The 23348-nt window shown below is 41.4% G+C and overlaps 1 protein-coding gene across 4 annotated transcripts in view; it reads left to right on the forward strand.

Annotated features, from left to right (window-relative positions):
* The window catches only part of pde10a (phosphodiesterase 10A), a 53661-nt gene extending 30319 nt beyond the window's left edge, over positions 1-23342 (forward strand). For 2 of the 4 annotated variants that reach the window (XM_023411786.2, XM_023411791.2), the window contains exons 3-22: positions 8649-8677; positions 9945-10068; positions 11083-11132; positions 11257-11397; positions 12090-12245; positions 13186-13236; positions 13760-13818; positions 14125-14176; positions 14832-14974; positions 15502-15594; positions 15810-15996; positions 16982-17124; positions 17425-17508; positions 17600-17750; positions 17894-18049; positions 18551-18723; positions 18853-18964; positions 19171-19251; positions 20000-20088; positions 21430-23342. In XM_023411786.2, coding sequence (XP_023267554.1) covers positions 8649-8677; positions 9945-10068; positions 11083-11132; positions 11257-11397; positions 12090-12245; positions 13186-13236; positions 13760-13818; positions 14125-14176; positions 14832-14974; positions 15502-15594; positions 15810-15996; positions 16982-17124; positions 17425-17508; positions 17600-17750; positions 17894-18049; positions 18551-18723; positions 18853-18964; positions 19171-19251; positions 20000-20088; positions 21430-21529 — 2174 coding nt within the window. In that variant the 3' untranslated portion in view covers positions 21530-23342. The remainder of the gene's footprint in view (positions 1-8648; positions 8678-9944; positions 10069-11082; positions 11133-11256; positions 11398-12089; positions 12246-13185; positions 13237-13759; positions 13819-14124; positions 14177-14831; positions 14975-15501; positions 15595-15809; positions 15997-16981; positions 17125-17424; positions 17509-17599; positions 17751-17893; positions 18050-18550; positions 18724-18852; positions 18965-19170; positions 19252-19999; positions 20089-21429) is intronic. The other 2 variants (XM_023411788.2, XM_023411792.2) reach the window with 1 other exon arrangement.
* Positions 23343-23348: the final 6 nt, after the last annotated feature.

Here is a 23348-nt window from a genome sequence, read left to right on the forward strand (position 1 = left end):
CAATACAACTGTCAGCAGTCGAGTTGCATTGTGGGTAAAGTAGGCACCAGGAAGAAGAATGTGTGGAATAAAAAATATATGTTAAACTGTCCATTGAGTCTGACAGCGTTGTGGGTGTTTACCCCATGATTTTTTTTCTAAACAAACAAGATTATATTTATTATTAGTTTATAAAAACTGCTCTTGTTGTTTTCATTTCTTTCCTCTGTCCGTATTTTAGAAGCTGTATTTTCACCATGCCGTTTTTGACCAGCGTGTAGAATATTGTGAAAACTACTTTGTATATTTTTTCTGTCTGGACCACCGGAGACTCACACCGGGCTTGCTGAGTTAACCAAGTTGTCAGAATACATTACAAAGTGCAGGTATTGAACAATATTCAGCCACTTGCTCGGAGCAGTTGGGCTCTTGAGCTGCGCGAGAGGCGAGCAGACGCAGAGCGAAAACATCAGTAATCAGCCCGACAGCTCTCCCATTATGCCTCGTGTCTCTCTCTGGGTTGATCTTCATATCACATCAGTAGTATCACTCTGAGTCCACTTCCTCTGTTAGACCACTGTGAGCAGACACTTGGGCACCACTCTGAAGCCTCTCTGCGTCTCCCTCTCAGTGGCTCTATCCACTCCAATGACAAGCACTGTCTAATTTCTGGTTCATCACACAGGCTGAATGGTCACCGTGATGGGATGATGGCTGGAATTTGACTTGTACATTTATTTCTGTCGCTGTGTGTATTTGTATTAATCAATGTAGCCAGTTTATTCTAAAGATGTATTTTTCTACATCCATTTTTGCAGCGACAGTTTTTTTTAGAGGATCAGATTGATCTTATATTCTGTATGAGTGCAGCAGCAGCAGCAGCAGCAGCAGGACCTGTCATCATGTGATCGTCACTGAGATAACCACAGCTTCCTGGAAGCTGTCCCTGCAGCCAGTCCCGTTCTCACTTATCATGTGATGGACAACATTGGATTACATAAATCAGTTTCTCTGTACACATACACGCAAGTGTGCGTGTGTGTGTGTGTGTGTGTGTGTGTGTGTGTGTATGTGTGTGTGTGTGTGTGTGTGTGTGTGTGTGTGTATTTTTGCAAAGGTTGTGTTACAGCCTCTAATTCCAGAAAAAAGCTGCCACATTTGCACTTATCACTGTGTGGTAATATTTGAAATGTGCCTTTCATAGTAAGTAAATAATACTTTTTAGTGTTGTTTTTTTTGTTTGTTTGTTTGTTTTTTATTACTTTACTAGTTGTATCTACTGCATGAATCAAGATGAGGCTTCAGATCTCTGTGTGTCATGAGCTACATAGCAGATCAGTCTTATAGCAGCGAGCAGAACACCATTTCCCAGAATCCCCGCTGATGTCATTTGACCATCACACCTCTCTCGGCCACTGTCCCAGTGCCACTGTTTACTTCACACCACACGCTGTCATGGGGTAATTAATAAATCCCAAACTCTCTGCTGCTCCCATGCAGATGACCCTTCTTACTTATCAGGACCTTATGCATTGCACACACACACACAAACACACACACACACACACACACACACACACACACACACACACACACACACTATATATATATATATGTAACAGCAGAGTCTCTCAGTCAAATAAAGCTGTGGATGAAGACGGGATTTTGCGAATGATGCGTTTTTACATTTTGTGCTTCATTCGTATTCTCATCATATATGTCCTACATTTTTTAACAAGCATGAGCGGTTCAGATACATTATAATCTCTTCTGATTAATCAGTTAATCAATAAATGTGAGGAAATAGCGAAAAATAACCAGTGTATGTTCCCAGAGCCCGCAGCTTTAGATTACTCTCACATTTGAGAGGCTGCAAACAGAAGATATTTGGAATTTTTGGTTGATTAATTACTTGTGATTGATCAATAATCATTTTTTTCTGTGGAATACTCAAAGAAATCACAAAAATTTTGTCAGTATTCATAATGAGAACATCACTCACAAATTTGAATATCCCTCACAAGTGGGATTACGTGTCTGATAAGAGATGAAGAACTTTGTGGAAGTCGTCTGAGCAGGTCTCCAGTCTCTTTCTGGCCTTGAGTAAGGCAGGAGTCGGGCTGAGCTGTTAAGCAGCTGATACTGTTTGTCAGATATGTTTGGACGGTAGTCACAAGAAAACAAAGATGTGCTTGTGTAGCAGAAACTCATAACCAACCACTGTGATAAGAGAGCTTTCTCACCTGCAGGGCTTTCCATCAGAGGGGAGGAGGAGGCCCCCTATGCAGTGCGCAGTGGGTGCAGGTTCAAAAGAAACAGAGTAGAGTTGCTGGTGTAGTATGAAATGCAATTAATATGACTGTATATGCCAAACAAAAAGTTTGTGTTCTTAAAGTAAAAATCAAAGTCAAAGTCAATATCTTTCTCAAAGTTGTTGTTTTAAAAAAACAGGAATTTCATTGAGATCTCAAGCTCTATTTAAAGAGAGACCTGCACACAGATCATTAACAGTAAAAAAAAGCCAGTGGAGGACGAGCATGTAGGTGAAGAGAAGAAGAAGACTGCTGCTTTTGGCAGCTGCACGTCCTCCACGGAGCAGGTCGATGCAGGACGACCACTAGGTCGACACATATTGACCGCTGAGTCACTGCTAGCTGACCGTCCTGTGGGAGACTGTGTATCTGTGGCGGCAGATCAATAAAGCTCCCATCAAGTATCGTGCACATTACACCCAGCTGACTGAGGGCTTTTTCCTATGTGAAAGGCCTCAGCTCGGGGGCCGCTGATATCTTCTGGGTGCTCCTTCAAATCATTTATCAATGTATCTCATCAAACAGTTCACCAGAGACCTTTGTGCTTGTATGTGAACTGCAGGCTTTGTGTGCTGTGTGTATGCACCTGGATAAAGGTGCAGGGTTAAGTCAGACGTGTCTCTTCTTTGGTTTCCAAAAATCATCAGAGTGTAATGTCAGGGAGTAAGGCTTATTGCCTTATATAGGATTATAGCACAATTATAATTATATTAATGGCACAATTATAATTGTGATTATTATAAACACAATTATAAAAATGTTATTTAGCTAACATTTATTATTATTATTATTATTATTATTATTATGTATTTTTGATAATTCATATGATTTTGTTACCTTAAAACATTTCAGATATTACTTATGATAACAATTCTATCAATTTATCGCTTTATCAAAATGATCAAGTATTTCAAGTAACAGCAATAGATTTCTTTCTTACAATCATATCACGCCACTATGATGTAGAAACTGCAGTGTGACTATGCAAAAGACACAGTTTTTACACAAATTTCCTCATGCAAATTTTTCACACTTGCTCCAGAGGAAACAAATGTTTCATTTAACTTTCAAAGGTGCAGTTCACACCGCACAACTCAGGAAGCAGTGTAATAAACACCAAAACCAACCATGAGCAACATTCGTTTTCATCTAATCTCTCCATTAAATTATCAGTAGACTACTGTATCACCGAGCTGAGGCTTTGTCAATTGCTTCAGACCACAAGTAGCCTGTGGTATGCTTTGTTTAGATTATGAAATGTTACTTTTATGTACAAAGCACTTCACAGTGAAAATGTGTCACAGCTGATCAGTCGAATTCATAACAGATGACGGAGTTTTTTTTTTTTTTTTTTTTTTACACTTTATCATGGATGTAGTGTTTCGACTGTCTGATGGACTCCTTGTTGCCCAGTCTGATAAAAAATATGATGATTTTATTGGTTGAATCAAAGCAGAAAACTAATAGTGGGTCCTTTTTTTATCTGTGGCACAAATGTCTGGCACTAACATGAAACACACCATGAAATCAATATATGCAATAATTCACACAGATATTCTTGTGTGGTGTGAAAAAGCTTTTTTTTGCCACCTTGTTGTTATTGTGGTGATGGAAGTGGAATAAAATTTTAGATCCAGACTCTGCACAGGGTTTCTCTCCTGTTTGACGTCATCCTGATCCATTTATTTTAACTTTGCTGTTTGTTCTGTTTTTCCAAAAATGGTCTGTGAGAGGGTTTTTCTCTCTTTCCAGCTTCAGCTGCCTGCTCCTCTGTCTGAGCTGTTACACTGGTGCAAGATTCACATTCAAATTCTTCTTCTTCTTGAGCATTGAGAACAAACAATGTACCACAGCAGGATTTGTAGCAAACATTTAAAAATATATATATCCTAACAGTATACATAAAAACATTAAATTGTGATGAATTATTATCTACAATAACCATGCAGCCCACTCAGTCCATAAAAACATGTAATGTGAAAGTAGTTATTATTAACACTTTATCTAGGATTGTAGACAATAAACAGAACCGGGATGTGCAGTATTGTACTTGTTGACCTTATAGGCATAATCTTCAGACGAGCCTTGCTCACTGAGAACTTGTTTAAAGGCAGAAACGCGTGTATACATAACTGATAGCCGCCAGCTCGAAGCGTTTGACTGAGGTTGTTCAGGTTCCGGAAAAGTATGAATGGCGTGATGAAGTTACTCAGAGAGGTCTGCTCAGCCTCTGCCGGGTGTAAGAGTTGCTCGACAGTTGTGTTTAGCGTTCGGTGTGTAGTGAGCTGGCAGTGCATTTTCTAAGAACATGTCGGCCCTCTCCTCCTTGTGTTTACTGAAAGCACAGCAGCTCCCTGAAAATATGGGATGGCATTAGAACAGGCTACTGGTCTCTGTCCCCGTGCTGGTGGCTGACCACATGGTGTGGTGGTAAAATACACAGACATGCACGCATACACACACACACACACACACACACACACACATACAGACACACACACAACTGTGCACATTCCTTCCCTCTCAGCCTCAGGGGTAGGTGTATCGTTAGGGTTAATCCCCTGACACATACCTGATGAAACAAAGATGTTATTGTTGCAAAATGGGACAAGCAAAGTGTCAGTTTTATATATTCTCAAGCCCCTTGCATGTTTAAGGTGCTGGTCCTTCAAAAGGGAGCAGTACTCACACTTGCTTACGTACTTTCTTCAGCAAGAGCCGGGCCAAACAACATCAGCACGTTTTTTTTACTTGCTTTTTCTTTCTGGTTTCAAGGAAAACCAGGAATATGAGAGTCATGTTGGACCTCCACCTGCTGAATGTGTGCATGCCTACTTTAAATAAATTACTGGAGCTGGTCCAACCAGGCGCCTGGTTGAGCACAGCAGATTTAAACGACACTTGCTTTTGTATCTCTGCATTTAGACGTTTACCTTACAGGGTACAGCCCGCAGGTACAACAGCTTTGTGTTACTTTTCGGCCTCTTAGACATTTCCAGTGTGTATACACAATGCTCAGTGCTCACCCTGTGGTTCCACTGGGACTGCTGCACTCGAGATGCCGGCAGAGATGGTTTGCAAGGCTGTAATTGGACCTGCATCGCTACAAACACTGCCTGGTGACCGTTTCCTCCAGGAGGGACTTTGAGTACTGGTGGGGCCCACAAGCCCTTGCAGAGGGAAAACGTCCGGGAATAGGAAGGCTCTAAAGAAGTGCTGAGTGATATAGTTGAAATATTAATAATAACATTTGTGCACTATATGATTTTTAGGAAATATAAGCTGAATCACACATAAAACAATCAAACTGATGGGTTGTATTCCCGCGTTATACATTACATCAGATTCTTTTTGTGTGTAAAACAACATCTTGATTTGGTTTGAGACTCATTCCTTTACTCAAAAGAATTTTAATAACAAGATAACATTGTGTGATCCTATCATCGCATACTTATTCACTGATATGATTTGTTGCCCAGGCCTGCTCTTACATATCAGTGTTGCTGGAACCATTGGCACTGCAACACCTTACAATAATGTTAAGTGGCAGTGATGTGTTGTTGAGAACCAACAACCGCTCTATGGCAGCCGACCTCAACAGACGAGGCAGTAAATCCTCCACCCTCTGTTATTTTAAAAAACGGCTCTATAGTAATAGCATGTTATATTTTTGCTTGCATTTGGTTGTGACCTGTCAGACCTTACCTACCCCCCCCCCCCTTCCCTCCTTCCCTCCTTCCCTCCTTCCTCCCCCGGGAGTGAGAGCGAGAGCTGTAACGCTGCCTTTCCCTGCAACAGCCAAGTGGGTGAGGGGGGGGGGGGCCTGAGAGCCGAGTGTGCCAGTCAGAGCTGGCAGATACCCAGACATCTGCACACATTGCTTTTGCTGTCATACACCACAGACACCGAGGCACTGAACACACACTATAAATGAAATTATCTGGAGTAACAATCCCAATATGGAATGAGTATTACATTTCCTGGTACATTTTTGTACAGTTTTGTCTTCATCCTATAGTTAAATCAGGTTTATTTACACAGCCCTCGATCTCCAGCATCTTGCTCTGAGCTCACACGTCATTCACAAAACTAAACCATGTATCATGCATCAACAACAACTGTAATTTGCCTGTCGTTCACATTCCCTATGAATGGTAGGGATTGGAATTAATAAGATTTTATTGATACTAATGTCATTATTGATTATTGAGTCCGATTCTTTATTGATTCCCTAATGACTCCTGATCAATTTTCTGTGTGGAGAAGTAGCATTAACTTATTAATTAAATAATTAATTAATAACCTAAGCACCTATGCAGCTCTAATGTTATTATAACACAGGATATTTACCCTCGGTAACGGATGTTTAAGCCCATGTTTAAGAAATGTTTCAGCGTATTGCTGCTGTTTCCACCCCTTGAAATTACCATTTCACCATTCCTTCCTCTTCGCCATGACTCCTCCTTGTTGAAAGTTTCCAGCAGCGTAAATGCTTGAGTTTGTTTGACGTCATCGTTTTGTCAGAAAAACCTGAAAGCATCGATAAAAGGAAACGATAAGATGAGAGACAAACCAGTTTTCAGCTGGAGCTGGTTCTTCATCCCATCTCTCCATCCCTAATAAATGGGTAGAATTTATGGCATGATTAGGTTCTTTCTTTCTTTCTTTCTTTCTTTCTTTCTTTCTTTCTTTCTTTCTTTCTTTCTTTCTTTCTTTCTTTCTTTTAACAAAATTCAATCAATGGACACGTCACTGTGTGTGTGTTAAAATGGGACGTATTAAACTGCTCTAACAAATGCAGACCCCTTTCTAATAGGTGATACTGTAATATTTGTGCTTTAAAGGGGCCTTAACAAGTCAATATAAAAGAAGATTCTCTCCAACAAAGTTTTTTCAAACGGGTTTGAAGTCTTTTTCAAGTGCAACTTTCTGTCCTCTGATTGACGTCATTCCCGGCCAGGGGTTCACTCTAAAATAGCTCTCATGGCTAAGTTAGGAAACTCATAGCATACTGGAGGAATGTTTAAAACAACAAACAATGTTGCTGGCTGTAATTTCTATCTTCACATGTACAAAGAGGTTTGTCTCAAAGGAGCGCCAGCTCAAGTCAGCACTTCAGTAGCTGTTTCTAAAATCTGCCCAGCTTTTTGCATGGTTTGATCACATGAAAAGTTATCAAAGAGATCTGAGCAGTTACTGTTCTCGTGTGCTGGTGACTCGTGTGTAATGAAGAACTGCTTGAGCTGTGTGAATGGTTTTATTTTCATCCCAAGTAGCACTCCCAGACCCACTCCCAGACTATAAGTCCAGAAACTGTTTTGATTGGCTGAAGCTTTCATTGTTATCACATACTTCAGTGTCGGCATCCAAAGGCAATAGTCATATGTCTACTGTCTCTCCAACAGCCTGAAATCACACCAAGAATTTGCACTCGGGGCCACAAAATTTTGCACTTGTCAAGTTAAATTAATACCTCTCTTAATTCTGTTTTAAAAGGAACATAATTTAAGCGAATGTCTCACTGCATCAAAAGCAGATGATATATTCACCCATAATTTATGCATAATGTGTATTAATGCGTAAAACACTGCATATTTTTTGCTTTGACTCATTTACAATTTACCTGTCTACCGTTGTGAGGGCAAACATGCCTTACTTGCCGCTTTTAGTGCTGTGTCTTCATAATCCACTGGTGCACAGTCCATTGTATCCACCCAACCTCCAAACAGCCAGGCCAGGTTTCAGTGACGCTCACGTGTGATGGTTTTCAGCTTTTTAATGCAGACAAAGATGGTTTCACATGTCTGCCTTCACTTCTGCGTAGTTACACAAAAGCTTGCTACACCAGGTGGTGAACACAAACAAAGCTTTTTATCAAATCCTATATACTGACTATTAATTAAAGACAGACTGCAGTACATAACTTTTGCCATTAATAATCGTAAATGCCAAACCATAGATTAACAGCAGGAAGTCCTCAGCTGTGCAAACTGACTCAGTAATGTTATTTACTGCTGCTGGTCAGACCAGACAAAGTAAACAAGAGGCAAAATTCCTGATAATTTTGAATATTGCAAGGATGTATTTGAGTGTTTATGAATTAAAGTTTTCATTTATAGGAGGATTTTTTTTTAATTTATTTTATCTTTAAAACATTTTATTGTATTGCTTTATTTGTTCTGAGTAACCTGCAGAACTAGCCAACCAGCTAAAATGATACGGTTCAGCATAAAGTTTGGTCACTGAAGAAGATCAGATCAGAAAAATAGAAATAAAAAACAGAATCTAATGTCTTTTTTTTTTTTTTTTTGTTCTTTCAAGTTGTTTTTTAACATTGTGATTTCTTTCTCTTTGCAGATGACACATCAGCTAAAGAAGTCAGCAGGGTAGGTTTTTGCTTAATTTTATGTGTAGATATTTTTGGGACAAGCGTCATACATTCTAGATAGTGTATTACTTCCACCCACTAATTCCCCAAAGCTCACCTTTGTGACTAATTGAGTTCATACTCAGGAATGGACACTACGCCTGAACTAATTCAAGAACAGCACAGAACTCGACGCTGTCCTTCAATAACTGCAAAAATAGCCTGGTGTGGTTAATTAAGATGCAGATTAACTACACGTTTGGTTTTGTTTGTCCTTGTTCTTTCTTTCTTTAGAACAGCACCGCTGTGACTTTGTGTCATTGGCTCTAAGAAATATAAAAGGCTTAAAATACTTCACAAATTCATACCTGTGCAGTCTTTGGTGACGGAGTAGTGATGCTTGTGATGTTAACACTTGTCCAGAGAAGGTCAGGCTCTGTGAGTGTTCAGGTCAGCATCAAATAGATAGTTAATGATAAATAATATGAATCTTTTTTTGCATGTGTGAAACCGTCGGCAGGAAAGTTATGTGAAAAGTGTAGATCCCCCCGCGCTCCACATCCGTATGTTCACACCTTTGTCAGCTTGACACCATCCTGCCCCCAGGAGGCCAGGTGTCAGTGCCCACAGCAGGACCCTGGAGCTGGGTACAGGGGATTTCACACACATAAACACAGGGGGGAAAAAAGAAAAAGAAATGAGGGTCACTCGACTCTTCAGTGCGTCATCCATACGTCCGTGCAAACAGGATGTGGGAGGATAGAAGGCGTCCCGGGGGAGGCTTTCTAGTACGCCACTCTCCCTGCCGTCCTGTCCTCACCCTCTCTGCAGGCGCAGAAATAGACAGTTCTCTGGCCCCATACAAGGCAGGAGGTCTGTCTCTTACATAACCACACTTTTAAGCTCAGGCTGAGCATCAGAGCTTGCCAGGGCTCTAATCAGAGCTGTGGGGCTCCAGTGGCCCCCTCTCGGGACTGCGGGGGGATCCCTGGGCTAGAATGCAGCAGCGACGGGAAATATAAGGGTGGGCTGAAGGGTAATGTTGTGATGAATGGCTCTATCTTTGTGAATGGTAGGAAGATAATCCCCTTTCATTCAAGAAAACAATTAAAATCCTGCTATGAGCTGAGTTGCTAGCTATCTGCTGCAGTAACAGTAGCCTGGATGCATGCAGAGTGCAGGTTGTGACTTTTTCCTTGGTCGTAGCACTTGCTGAATTTTGAAATTCAATCTCAGTGTTTAAGTGAGAGTGTGGAGTTGCAACTTTCTGTGTGTCTTGTGTCCAGCAGTACCAGGACACAAATATGCAGGGTGTGGTGTACGAACTCAACAGCTACATAGAGCAGCGCCTGGACACTGGAGGAGACAACAAACTCCTGCTCTATGAGTTGTGCAACATCATCAAAACAGGTAAAAATAGGAATCATCCAGATTATACATCCTCTCAGCTTCACTTCACGTCACACTGGTGCCGCAACGCAAAAGTGACACTGACAACATACGTTTTCTTACAGAAACAAAATCCTGCTTGATCATGACGTAGGTTCATGTAAACGTCTCCCCATGACTCTGGGGGTGGGATATTCTACATACCGTTTGTAGCAACTTGAAAGAGAAGGAGCAGGATTTTCCTCAGCCAGTAACTTAAGAAAGTGGCAGCAAAATTGTGTGACTTTTCTGACACTGATGTGCCTTTCTGACACTAACTGTATTGCTCCACTGTGGAGCTGCTCTAATGAAAACTGAAACACATGAATGATCCATTAGTATTTTTTTTATTTAGTTTTATTAATCATTTGTTTAAAAAAAAAAACACACATTTTTGATGATCATGATATTCTGGTGTTTAATGCCTAATTCCCAGTATTGTCAGTGTTGGATATGAATGCCTGCCTCCTTCTTGGTAATTAATTAGGTTGCTGGACTATGAAAACACTAGACACAATGATGGAAATAATTCCAGGACAAAGTCTGAAATGTCTAACCAAACCACAAAAGGATTAGCTCACCAAAACAACACCACTCATTAACTTCTTGATCATCTGTGTATTCACTGACGCTCCACCAGTCTCTCTGTTGTCACATTGTATGATAACATGACCTATATATTGGTCTGAAATGGGTCTGGAGCGGAGGACTGGGAATGAGATGAACTGGATGGCAGTCAAAGCCCTCGGTCAGAGTGCCCTTGTTGTTATGTGGGACATAGTTAATAGATTGTTATTAGATTGTAACTGGACTGTTGTCTCCTTTTCACACTTTCCCTCTCAGGTATACCTGCCATTTGCTGTTGGACATATCTATGTGAGATGATATAACATGGACATACACTGGCAGCTAATGTCAGTTGTTACTGGACTGTCTAACTGCATTTGAAGCACTTGCACTGCACACCTGTGACCTGTGTGTCTTATATCTCTACAGCAACAAAAGCTGATGGATTTGCACTTTACTTCTTGGGAGAATGCAACAATGTAAGTACAGAGGACATTCGCTGAAGACATTAAATGCAATAATGCGGGAGTGTGAGTGTTTGACAATTGTTTATCGTTTCTGTTTCCCCCCTTTATCTCTCTTCTTGTCGACGCTTCTCAATAGAGTTTATGTATGTTCACTCCAACGGGGGCCAAGGATGGCCCTCCAAGCCTCATCCCCTCAGGCCCCATTGCATTTGGGACAACCATTGCCGCTCATGTTGCCAAGACTCGCAAAACACTGCTAGTAGAGGACATCATGGGGGTAAGACTTGTTTTCTTGCATCCAGTTGAGATTCAGCCATCACAGGAACATTTCACAGCAGAGCTGTGATGTTCCATTACAGATCTCTTTATGACCTCCTTATTTGTTTCATTACATCATCCTTTTTCTTCACCACCGGGCTCAGTGCACTCGGCACCCTGGAGCTGAAACTACATAGATAAAAATATAGTTTGAATTTCAATTTGAATTTATGGAAGACTTGCCCGTTTAGTTCAGTGTCTTTTGCAGTGCTCTGCTGCGGTTGTAATACAATACAGATAATAAATGATGGGAGACTTTTCCTACTAGAAGACAGTGTCCTCATTCACTCTGAGCAAGAAGAGATGTCCAAGAAAAAGTTGGAAAAACCTCTGGAGTGCTTTGAAATTCAAGAAAATATTAGCAAAGGTGTTCTGTGTCTCAAAAAAAGCAAAAAAAAGCAAAATACATAGAGGCGCAAAAGTTTAAAACCTTTATTAAGGTGAAATTCTTGCATGTGACACACTGACATTTATCACACTACAGTTGGTGTAAATGCAGCTTCAAAGAGAATAACAGAAATGTTTTCTCTTCTGAGGGGCACATGTTAGGATTTGTCTTCTTTGTCATCTATATCCATTGATGTACCAGCTACACTCACCTCCTCTGTGCACTTCAGGTGATAATGATCTTCACTGACCTCTGTGTTGCAGGACGAGCGCTTCCCCGACGGCACAGGGCAGGACTCAGGGATCCATGTTCACTCTGTCCTGTGCCTCCCCATCCTCACTGCCATCGGGGACCTCATTGCCATCCTGGAGCTGCATCGGCACTGGGGCAAGGAGCCCTTCAACCTCAGCCACCAGGAGGTCAGTCTGACCCAGACAAAACACACCAAGAGTGGGAGGCTGGAGCAAGGCTCACAGAACGACAGTTAGCCTGGTATTCACCTTAATCTGGATCTGTTTAAGATCTGTATTAGTTTTGTGGGGCTCATCTGGAAAATACTTAATAATGTTTTTGTCTCCAAGGACTGTCTACTAGCTGCTAATGAATAGCTAATGAAATACATATAGTAAAATGCATTGCAATGAGCTAGAAAATGACTTAACCTACAGGTTGCTCAAACAAGTGCATAAGGTTTGAAGATTCAGCAGAATACTGCAGGTAAAACTGACTTGAGGATAGTTTGTTTTTTTTGTTGTTTCTGACAACCTGACAGGTCTCACAGTCCAATATTCAGTCTACTCTTAGTTCTGGGTCGGTCTATACTCACTCCAGATAGAAATAGGTGGCTCTGTAGATGTTCCACTGCACTCACCAACTTGTTGCTAACTTTGTCTGTATTTGTTGCTGTGTAAGAAGCATACAGCGTGTTTATCAAAGTTTTCTCACACACACACAGCTGCAGGGAAAGAGGTGCGAGAGAGCGTGAAACAAAACATTGAAGTTACAGGCGCTTAAACCAAAACAAAAATCTAAAAGACGCCAAAATGCTTTGTAGTGCTGAGGAGGCTGGGTTGGCTCACGTTACACATTTTACCAATTTTTCATATTAAAAACATCTCGTAGTGCAGCTTTAATTTGGCATTGCTTCAATTTTGACCCATGATACAGGTGTGAGTCGTGTCCCCATCATGACTCTGAATCTGTAGGCTGTGCAGAACAGATGATTATGTTGAGTTATACAAAAGAGGAAATGTGATAAGAGCAGACTAGACCCGGAAAATGTGTGATAACTTGTGATAATTGTGAAATATATATATTTTTCTTTAGGTCTTTGGAACTAAACTTCTCTCTCTTTTCCAGGTTGCAACAGCTAATTTAGCCTGGGCGTCAGTTGCCATTCATCAAGTACAGGTGAGCAAACTCCCACCGAGGACTAGTCTGAATTTATAATTGCACATTGTAGCAGGTACACTGCACCGTAACAATTCACTAAAGACTGGTCTGGGAACAAGGTGAAGCCCGCCCGTCCCACTTATTATGATCTTGGGTGACTTTGTTTGTTCTGGTTCTGCACTGGTGTTTTTAATGGGGAAATCCACTGTGTACAGGAACTGGGTTTTCACTCGGCCCAGTCCAATCAACTAAGCCATAGATTCAACAAACAGCTCCCAGAGGACGTCATTACGCCCCAGTGGTGTTTTTATATGAACAGATAGCATAACACCTCAGAGAAGCTGCGTCCCACTGCAGCACTGTTAGCTGCTCGCTGCAAAAACACACTGTTGTTAGTGAAACTCATGAAGGTGGCCCACAGCCAAGTGTGTAGACAGCAAGTCAGTTTGTTTACAGTACATGCAGGATGCTGTATGTGCTCTGTGGGAAATATTTGAATCATCTGTGCGCCGGGTCATGACCTATTTTTCTTTGTTTCTAGGTGTGCAGAGGCCTCGCCAAACAGACTGAGCTCAATGACTTCCTACTAGATGTGTCAAAGTAAGAGCTGATGGTGGAACGGTTTAGCTAACACTAAATCAATGCTGATGAAAACCTTTGGAAAGTGTATTTACACCATGTTCTTATTTTAGTCTTAAGTATAACAAAAAGTGAGATAGTATTTAATCTTTTATCTTGTCAGCTCCAAGGTTAAATACAACTTTTTTTTTTTTTTAAATTTTGCTCACAAAATAGAAAAGAATTACTGCATTTTAGGCAACTTAGCTTTCATGTCTTGAATGTGAACGTCATCAGAGCTTCCCATTTGTCAAACATCTCAATGCGTCATTTCTTCTTTTCGCACAGAACATACTTTGATAACATTGTGGCAATAGATTCTCTACTTGAACATATTATGGTGAGTGTGATTCCTGCAAGTATGTGTTCATTCACATTGTCTTCAAGGCTACACATCCTGGGAGTGTGTGTTAGGTTATGTGTGTAAAACAGAGTAGTAATCCTGCTGTAATGCAAATACACACTGGTCATCTCGATACCTGTGGGGCACTGCTAATCTTTCCTTACAACACATGTTTGTTGCCATTAATAATATATAGTAGTAATACTAATACTACTGTTTTGTAATTATTCATACATAGTAAATACATGTTTGGCTCAGTCTGAAATAAGCAGGTTTTTCAGCTACTTTGCAAATGTAAAACAGATGTGATCTGGATGTGTGTTTCTTTTACTAAAACCCACCTCTGTGTTTGTACGTATTTTGTTGCCTTGTGACTGTGGTGTCATCTCAGGTCATTCAAGTCATCTGTTTCAAACACTGAAATGAACTGGAATGACCTGTAGTTTTAGATGTGTGTGTTTTAGATTATCTGCATTGAACTGTTCCATCCAAAAGAAACAATTCAAACTGCAGCCATGTATTTGATTTAATTAAGTTGCAGGTGCTAGAAGTAATTTTTCATGGGTTTTTTGGGGTTTTTTTGGGGTTTTTTTCAGTCCTCTCAAATCCTTAATGTTGCTAATAAGCCTGTGTCCCTGGTGCTGTTTTGCAGATATATGCAAAAAACCTGGTGAATGCGGACAGGTGCGCACTCTTCCAGGTAGATCACAACAACAAAGAACTGTACTCTGACCTGTTTGATATCGGGGAGGAGAAAGAAGGCAAACCTGTCTTTAGGAAAACCAAAGAAATTAGGTGTGTAAGATTTACCCCTTTCTCCTACAGAATGCTGAATACTAAGCTCATTTAATTTTGTGTCTGTGTTCTTTGATAAACAAGTCATCTCATTGAAAAATACAAGTTAATTCTAAAGGAGAAGAAACATGTTTTCAAATTTTATGTGTGTTTCCTGCATGTAGAATAGATTGTTGACCATAGCGTACAGTAAACACGCTCTTTTTGTTGTGACAAAGACAGCTCAGAAAGATGTTCCAATAAAAGGAAGTCAAAAGGAAAAAAACAGAGGAAAAATTAAAATGACCTGCTGATTTTCTACCATTTTACTCTGAGTTTCAGTGGAACATAATCATGTTAACTGGTTAAATCTACACACTGTTGCATTTTTAAAATCAGATTTTCACATGGATTTTCATATGATTGATTTATTATAGATTTTTTCAAAGCAGATTATCATCCATCCACCCAGCACAGACAGACTGAGAAGCCTTAACGGGCAGTCCATAAGTTAAAGTGCTCTCCTCTCCTCTCCCCTTTCCCTGTAGGTTTTCTATAGACAAGGGAATAGCTGGCCAAGTGGCTCGGACAGGGGAGGTCTTAAATATCCCAGATGCCTATGCAGACCCACGGTTCAACCGGTAAACTCCAACAGACTCTGCGATAAGCCATTTTTACTTATCTTTTTCCCATTATATATGATTATCCACAATTCAATGAACCTTCCTGAAGTTGTCTTAAACAATACTTTTATGCCGTCAGTGTACAACACTTCTTCTGGATGGTTCACATGAATATAACCCGCCTGATGATGAATGTGGAGATAATGTCTCATTTTACACGTCTTCCTTAACAGTGAGGTGGACCTGAAAACCGGCTACACCACGCGGAACATCCTGTGCATGCCCATCGTGAGCAGGGGGACCGTTATAGGTGTGGTGCAGATGGTGAACAAGCTAAGCGGAAGTGCCTTCACTAAAACAGATGAGAACAACTTTAAGATGTTTGCTGTCTTTTGTGCTCTGGCCTTACACTGTGCAAATGTAAGTACACTGATATAGTCTTCAAAATATTTAAACGACTAACCGATCGTCTCCAACAGCAAAAATATGATCTATTCTCTTAGTGTCTGTATGCGCAGCCCCGCTCTTTATTCAGTGTATGCAGATTATGTGACGGTTGTATGGCAATGAATACTCCATTCTGGCTTATTTTCAGTCAGCTGCACCTTTGACGTAGTGTCCTCGTCACCATCTTAAATTCATTCTTATTGCTGTGAGGCTTGTTTCCACTGTTCCCCTATTTCTCAGAGTAGTAATGTCATTTTTCTCCAAGGCAGACAAAAGTAGTGCCAACAGCTTCTATTTAAAGTGTGCATTGCCCCGAAATCTGAACAAAAGCATCTTATTTGATGGTTGACAGTGATGATTATCCCTTACATGGAACACAGAGACATTTCATGAATCATGCTTACTCTCGAAGCTTGCCTTGTGTGGTCTGTCTGTCAAAAGTATCTCCTCTCTGTGGGGCCTGACTCACCATCATCTCGTGCGACAAACTTACGCAGGAGCGGCGTCACAAAGTTGGTTTTAAAATTGATGAGGCGCGTTAATATTTTAAGACAAGCAGTCTGCATCCGTCCACTGACAGGATTTATGTTTAGCTGTAATTTATGCCTCACGTCTCTAGGAAACTGACTGGCCAGCTCCTGATTTATGGTGATTTATGGTGGAAGGTGTAAGGCCTGGCGCCTGTACCTGACTGTCTTATTCCTGCCTGTCTGGGAAGGGGGACAGGGATACAAACCAGATGTGGAGACACTTTTTGGAGACACACAGATAAAATATGATACAGGACTGTTGCGGATAACTTAACTCTATTTGACCCTTTTGGAAATTCCAACAGCGATACTTAAAGAATTCAACAATGATATAAGATATTTTCATTTTCATGGTATTTATTCCACTGGAGTGCTCAGCTTCTCTCCTGACATTTTATAGACTAATCCCTGTTCTGTGATTCCCATAGATGTACCACAGGATCCGGCACTCTGAATGCATTTACAGAGTGACGATGGAAAAACTGTCTTATCACAGCATCTGCACATCAGAGGAATGGAAGACCCTGACCCAGCTCAACCTCCCCACACCCATTTATAAAGAGATCGAAATGTGAGTGCCCTCTCAGGTTCAGATTCAGAGCAGGTTTTGGTCACTATCTCTTCTGATACGCGAAACCCGTGACCCTGAGTGTGGCTGGCCTACAGCCACATGTCTGTGAAAGAGTCCAGACCTGGATAGGGGAGGAGGGGTGGGTGCATACACAGCGCAGGAAGGGGCGTGCCTTCTAGATGTAAGCCTGTCAGTTCAACACACACAGACCTCAGATGTCCCCTCATCTGTCTCTCCTCTTCTTCTCCCAGGTGGGCTGTTCATGCTAATTTAAGACTCTCCTCCCACCTCTTCCTCCAGGTTCCACTTTGACATCAGTCCCTTTGAGGAGATCTGGCCCGCTGTCTTTATCTACATGGTTCATAACTCCTGTGGAAAGACCAGGTAAAATGTCACAGGGCCGTGACGATGTCACTGTCAGTTCCTCATCGAGGCAATTATTCATCTTCATTTGTGTCTTCCTCACTGCCTGTAGCTTCGAGCTGGAGAAGCTGTGCCGGTTCACCATGTCTGTACGGAAGAACTACCGACGTGTGCCCTACCACAACTGGAAGCATGCAGTGACGGTGGCACACTGTATGTACGCCATCCTACAGAAAACCACTGGGATCTTCACAGAGCTAGAGGTTTGCTACTTGTTGGTTCTGGCTTTTTACCACTGCTTGACAAAAATAAGTGAAATTGGAAACAAGATTATCATCAGTGTGATTTAAAATAATCGTTTTTTCTTTTTGTTTGATTTTTTTTATCTACCCTCTGTGATTTACAGAAGAAAGGTCTGTTGATAGCCTGTCTGTGCCATGATCTGGACCATCGGGGGTACAGCAACGCCTACCTGCAGAAGTTTGACCATCCGCTGGCTGCTCTGTACTCCACCTCCACCATGGAGCAGCACCACTTCTCTCAGACTGTCTCCATCCTACAGGTAGAGCTCCACTATGCAGAACTTACTGTGTAATTAAAGTCTACATTTTCTATTTATTTATTTTCTTTAAATGCTAATATCTAGTATAAACGGATGTGCTTAATATTGCGTGTTTTTTATTGTTTTATTATCTCGGTCAAAGACTCACAGATGCTGGGCAAAAGAATGGGAACACCACATGCAAAATAGTCACAGGAATTAGCAAGGGGATGATGTCAGAAATTATGCAGATCACATTTTTAAGTACATTTTTACTTTCTTTTAATTTGCACACATGCATCCTCTGAAGGTAGAAATACTTCTTCTTACATGCACAAACACACAGACACACACGCACACACCCAGTTACAGACCCATTGCCCTCTTCTGTGATGTCTGGGAGCTGTTGGGATGGCGTGAACCTGAGATGAATCTGAGATTACAACCTGTTGTAGTGTAGCTGAGCTGAACGCCTCATAAGTGGAGCTTTTGCTTTTTTATTGATCTCTTTGTTTCTCATAGCTGGAAGGGCACAATATTTTCTCCAACCTGAATTCCATCGAGTACGAGCAGGTGCTGGAGATCATCCGGAAGGCGATCATCGCCACAGACCTCGCCCTGTACTTCAACAACCACCAGCAGCTGTCGGAGCTGCTGACCACCGGCGGGCTGGACTTTAACAACCACTCACACAGGTGAGCGGTGGGGACTCGCACTTGTGCACAGGATCATACCGGGCTTCACAGAGAAATGTTGACCTGGTGCACATAAACAGCACATTGAGTTTCTCCACATGGCTATAATAAGGCTTTGCTCCCCTCCAGGGACCGTGTGATTGGTCTGATGATGACAGCATGTGACCTGTGCTCTGTTACCAAGCAATGGCAAATCACACGACTCACAGCCAACGACATCTATGCTGAGTTCTGGGCTGAGGTACAGTGGGATACTGTTGGAGTTTGAACAGTTTTAGTGTCATGATCATGCCTCGGGTAAAACAGCCAGACCCCTGTTATTCCTTGTAAATGCTGCTACACCTAACTGTCCTACAATTTATAAGGCACAAAGTAGTGTTATCTAATGGTCAGGAGCAGTATGCGGGAATAAAAGGAAAATTCTCTCCTTATTTCATTCTTCCACAGGGAGATGAGATGAAGAAGATTGGGATACAGCCGATCCCTATGATGGACAGAGACAAGAAGGCCGAAGTTCCCCAGGGCCAAGTGAGACCAGCGCTTTTACTCATGTGTCTCTGACTGTACTTACTCGCTAATTCACACACACACACACACACTCAAAGAGTTTAAAATCTCTGCATTCTGATTGGGTGGAATAACCACAAGAGGGAAGCTGGTGATACTTCCTAGTTTTCAGAAGAAGAAAATAAGGAGAAGAAACCACAAATGTAGGATCACCAGCATCTGACGTAAAATGGAAACGATAACTTGAAAACAAAGATACTTAAATTACCAGTTTCACTACAGACTGAATGTAAAAATGTGATTACATACAGTGTTAGAAGTCCCTACTGAATGCTATGGGTATATGTAGTTTAATTAACTTCCCATAGTAATAAATAATACAGGTTAAACTATTCACCAGAACTGTTTGATCCTGTGTTTCCCGTATACATTTTAAATACTGTACCTGCCAGTTAATCAGATCAGTTAGCTGCTATACTAATTACAGTCATTTTAAACTATCACTGCCTGGAAAATGTATCAGTATAATAATGTAATAATAGCATAACAATGACGTGACGTGACTCAAATGAATTCTTTAGTGGGAGTTTTCTTTCATACGGGTTATAGATAATACTTGTGTCAGGTTTTTTGAGCATGTGAAGCATTTCTTAATGTATGTATCAATGTATGACATGAATTTAACAGACTTTTTCGAAAACTGTTCATGCAAGCTATAAACCGCTAATTAATTCTTTGTTTGTTTATTTGTCATTTGCCTTTTTTTAAGGTGGGATTCTACAATGCTGTTGCAATTCCGTGTTACACGACACTATCTGAGCTCTTCCCTCCATCCGGTCCTCTTCTAAAAGCCTGCAAGTAAGTTTTCAAAGTCTCATCCTTCACTGTGTGGTTTGACCAAACGCCAAACAAGACTCTGAGAATGGATCTAGTCTATGTGTTTAGGAATAGAAATAAATAAATAACTGAATAATTGTAAGTCTTTTAATTTACACTTTTCGGGAAATAGGTCAAAAACACAAAACAGTCAACAATTCCTTTACATAATATTGTCTGATACTGACAACAGCATGTGTGGTGTCTGACCAGCAGCAGTTGGCCAAACAAATGAGATTAGAGGTTGATGAGGAGTGTGTGTGTGTGTGTGTGTGTGTGTGTGTGCGTGTGTGTGTGTGTGTGTGTGTGTGTGTGTGTGTGTGTGTATGTAAGTAAGTCGATAACAGTGTAAGAATGTATTTATATGTGTGATTTCTGGTTTGTTGGGCGGGATCATATTGCACATTTGCCCGCCCTTCTGGGATAACCTGCTGGTTTTTAAAATATTGTGACCTTGATTTGCTGGGAATGCAAACAAAGTGAGCAGTGTAATATTTAAGCCCCGGCAGTACGTCAGCACCGGGGCCTTCGGTGGGCAGCAGGCCTAGACCCTGCGGAGCCCGGCTGCTTGTTGTGGGATCTGCCACAGACGTGTAAACTGCATCAGGCTGGCTAATTGAATGGAGTGGCAGCAAAGGGCAGCACTTTTTGCGCTCGTATGTCAGGCTTGATTATAGCGCAGGGAGCAGAGGTTACCTTCATGACAATAAGAACTGATGGGATTGCTATGGCAGGTGACCAATGAATTACACAGTTGCTCCCAGGCTGTGGATACATGTGTTCATTTGAAAATAATTTTTGTCTTGAATAAAGAATAATTACATGTAATTGTTTATACAGTTAGGTTAGGCTGAATGCAGCTTTTAATCTGATCAGAGCTTGATATTCTTATATTTCTGGCTTAACATCGTTGCTAGAATTGCATGATTTCAGCTTCTCTAATTTCTTCTTTCCAAAGTTGTGTCTGTGTCTGACAACATTATGTCCATACCATAGTAAGAATCAGATGCACACCCTTGTGGCAGCAAAGTGTTATAATGTTGTGTGTCAACTAGCTACCCCCATCAAATAGTGCCAGTAGTGCATTTCATTTTCATTCAAAACTGACTGCAGTGGATAAATGACAGATATACATCTGATAATAGTTTTATCAAATCAAAAGTTCATAATTAGCTTCATTTTTTTTTTTTTTGAAAAAAACAATTTCATTCACAGTTTGTTTCAGTTTGAATCAACTGAAATACTACAATACTACTACGTCTTTGCACTAAGAAATAAGAAAGTCTTCAACTGAATCTGATCTGTGGTGATTTGTGTTTGCAGGGAGAACCTGGGCCAGTGGGAGAAGATAGCACGGGGAGAGGTGGAGGACGTAGTGCCCAGTCGACCTTGCGATTCAGGCCCTGTCAAGGTGGACAACTGACTACCAAAGGGGTTGCTGACCCACCAAAGGAGTACAACCTGAATCCTGCCATGGACCTGGAACTTTGTAGGAGGAAGAGCCCACATCCTGTGTTAGCAGGAGACAGATCAGCTAAAGGCGACTTGACTTTGAAAACACACAGTTACCTCATTGGGTGACGGAGGTGTCAACACTGGCGGTTTCACCGATCCCAGAGACTGACAGACAGCTGATGGGGCTGAGGGACTTCAACCCATCACCCTGCGTCCACTCAGCTTGGGAATTCATTTGGTAGATTGGACTTGTGCCGTTTTGGTTGTTTTAGTTTGGCTGTTTTATGTTTTTTTTTTTTTTTTTCTTTTTATGGTCTTGTATTTGCAGAGGCCTTACTCTGAACCTTTCACAGGCTAGGTTATGTGAAATCTTGTTGTCGGTTCAGGCTTTTTTGAAAATGGTACTGTTTGCCTTCTGTGGTAGGTTTATCGTACGCGCACTACTTCAGCAAGGTGTTCCCAGAGACAGAAGGAATGTGTAGAGCAGATGTATGGTGTAATGCCACCTTATTGAGAAGGTGGGTGTCAGAATGTTTTTTTTATTACTTTTTGAGCAAAAATCCTTTGCAGTACTTGAATAAAGAGATACAGCCTATTCTATGTGGAAATTGCAGAAATCCCCCCCCCCCCCCCCCCCCCCGCAGCATATTCTACTAAACGTGGATGAACTGCGATGAGAGGAGTTAGATAATGTCGACACTTGTGAACACAAGTCACAAGAGAGTCACAATGTTTCTCCCTGAAGTGGACTCCCCACAGCACTGCCCCCTGGCTCCCCCTGGCATTTAGGAACCTGCTGCATAGTACATCAACTTTTCCTCTGATCAACAGGATCTGACCCCAGGCCAGCAGTCATAATGTTTGTAGGACGGAGTTCACGAGACAAAAAAGAAAAAAGAAAAAGAAAAAATGAAAAGCGAGATGCACAAATAGCATCCCTTTAAATCGTTTATAGTAAGCAAAGACTGCATACGATTGAATTTCCACTCTCATAACATTTCTCACACCACTATCACATCATGAATTATTTTACACTACAGTCTGGTTCCTCCTATTAATCAGTAATCGCCTCTACACAGTTAAAACGAGGATACTGCACAAGGTGGTTAAGTGGATTATAACAAAATGAGTTTCTTTGCAGAGACAGAACAAACTTTTTACAGGCTGACTACCAAGTGTAATGTCAAGGCAGCACCCTGATCTATGACACATAGTGAAAGTGTGATGAATTTTAAAGATGTAAATTAAATTAAGCGTGAAGGGCGGAATAAGTAGTAGCCTGCTCAGTCTCAGATGTTTTCTCTTTTTGACATAAACGGGTGTCCTTGCAGGGTCAAAGTCGTAGTATGAAACATCAGTGACACTGAACACTTTGTCATGTTGCTGTTGATGCAGGGCACAGCAGCTCAACAGACGTCTCAGCACCTGTCAGCTTCGTATTTTCCCATACTGTCAAACCTGTTAAGCTAAAGTGCATCATATGTCTATGTCTGGGACTGCAACTCAAAGAATGTTGGTTGACTCTTTTTTTTGCTGGTTGTGTGACAGAAGTTCCCCTCATGTCCACGACCTGCCCGAAGGAAATAAATCATCTTCTCTCACGCTCAGCCTCCTGCGTCGTGCGAAGGGGGGTGCATTTGGACTGATGACAAATGAGTTCCCAAGATCTTCCAAAAGACAAATTATTTTTGTCTGAAACTGTCATTCCAGTGGACATTGTCCCTCCAAGACTGAAATTGCCGCTCTAATCATTTGTTTTCGACTGGTACTGTGCCCTGCCCCCACCC

This window comes from Seriola lalandi, unplaced genomic scaffold, assembly GCF_002814215.2.
Source record: "Seriola lalandi dorsalis isolate HSWRI2012SDOR001 ecotype SW California unplaced genomic scaffold, Sedor1 jcf7180002054470, whole genome shotgun sequence".
NCBI lineage: Eukaryota > Metazoa > Chordata > Actinopteri > Carangiformes > Carangidae > Seriola > Seriola lalandi.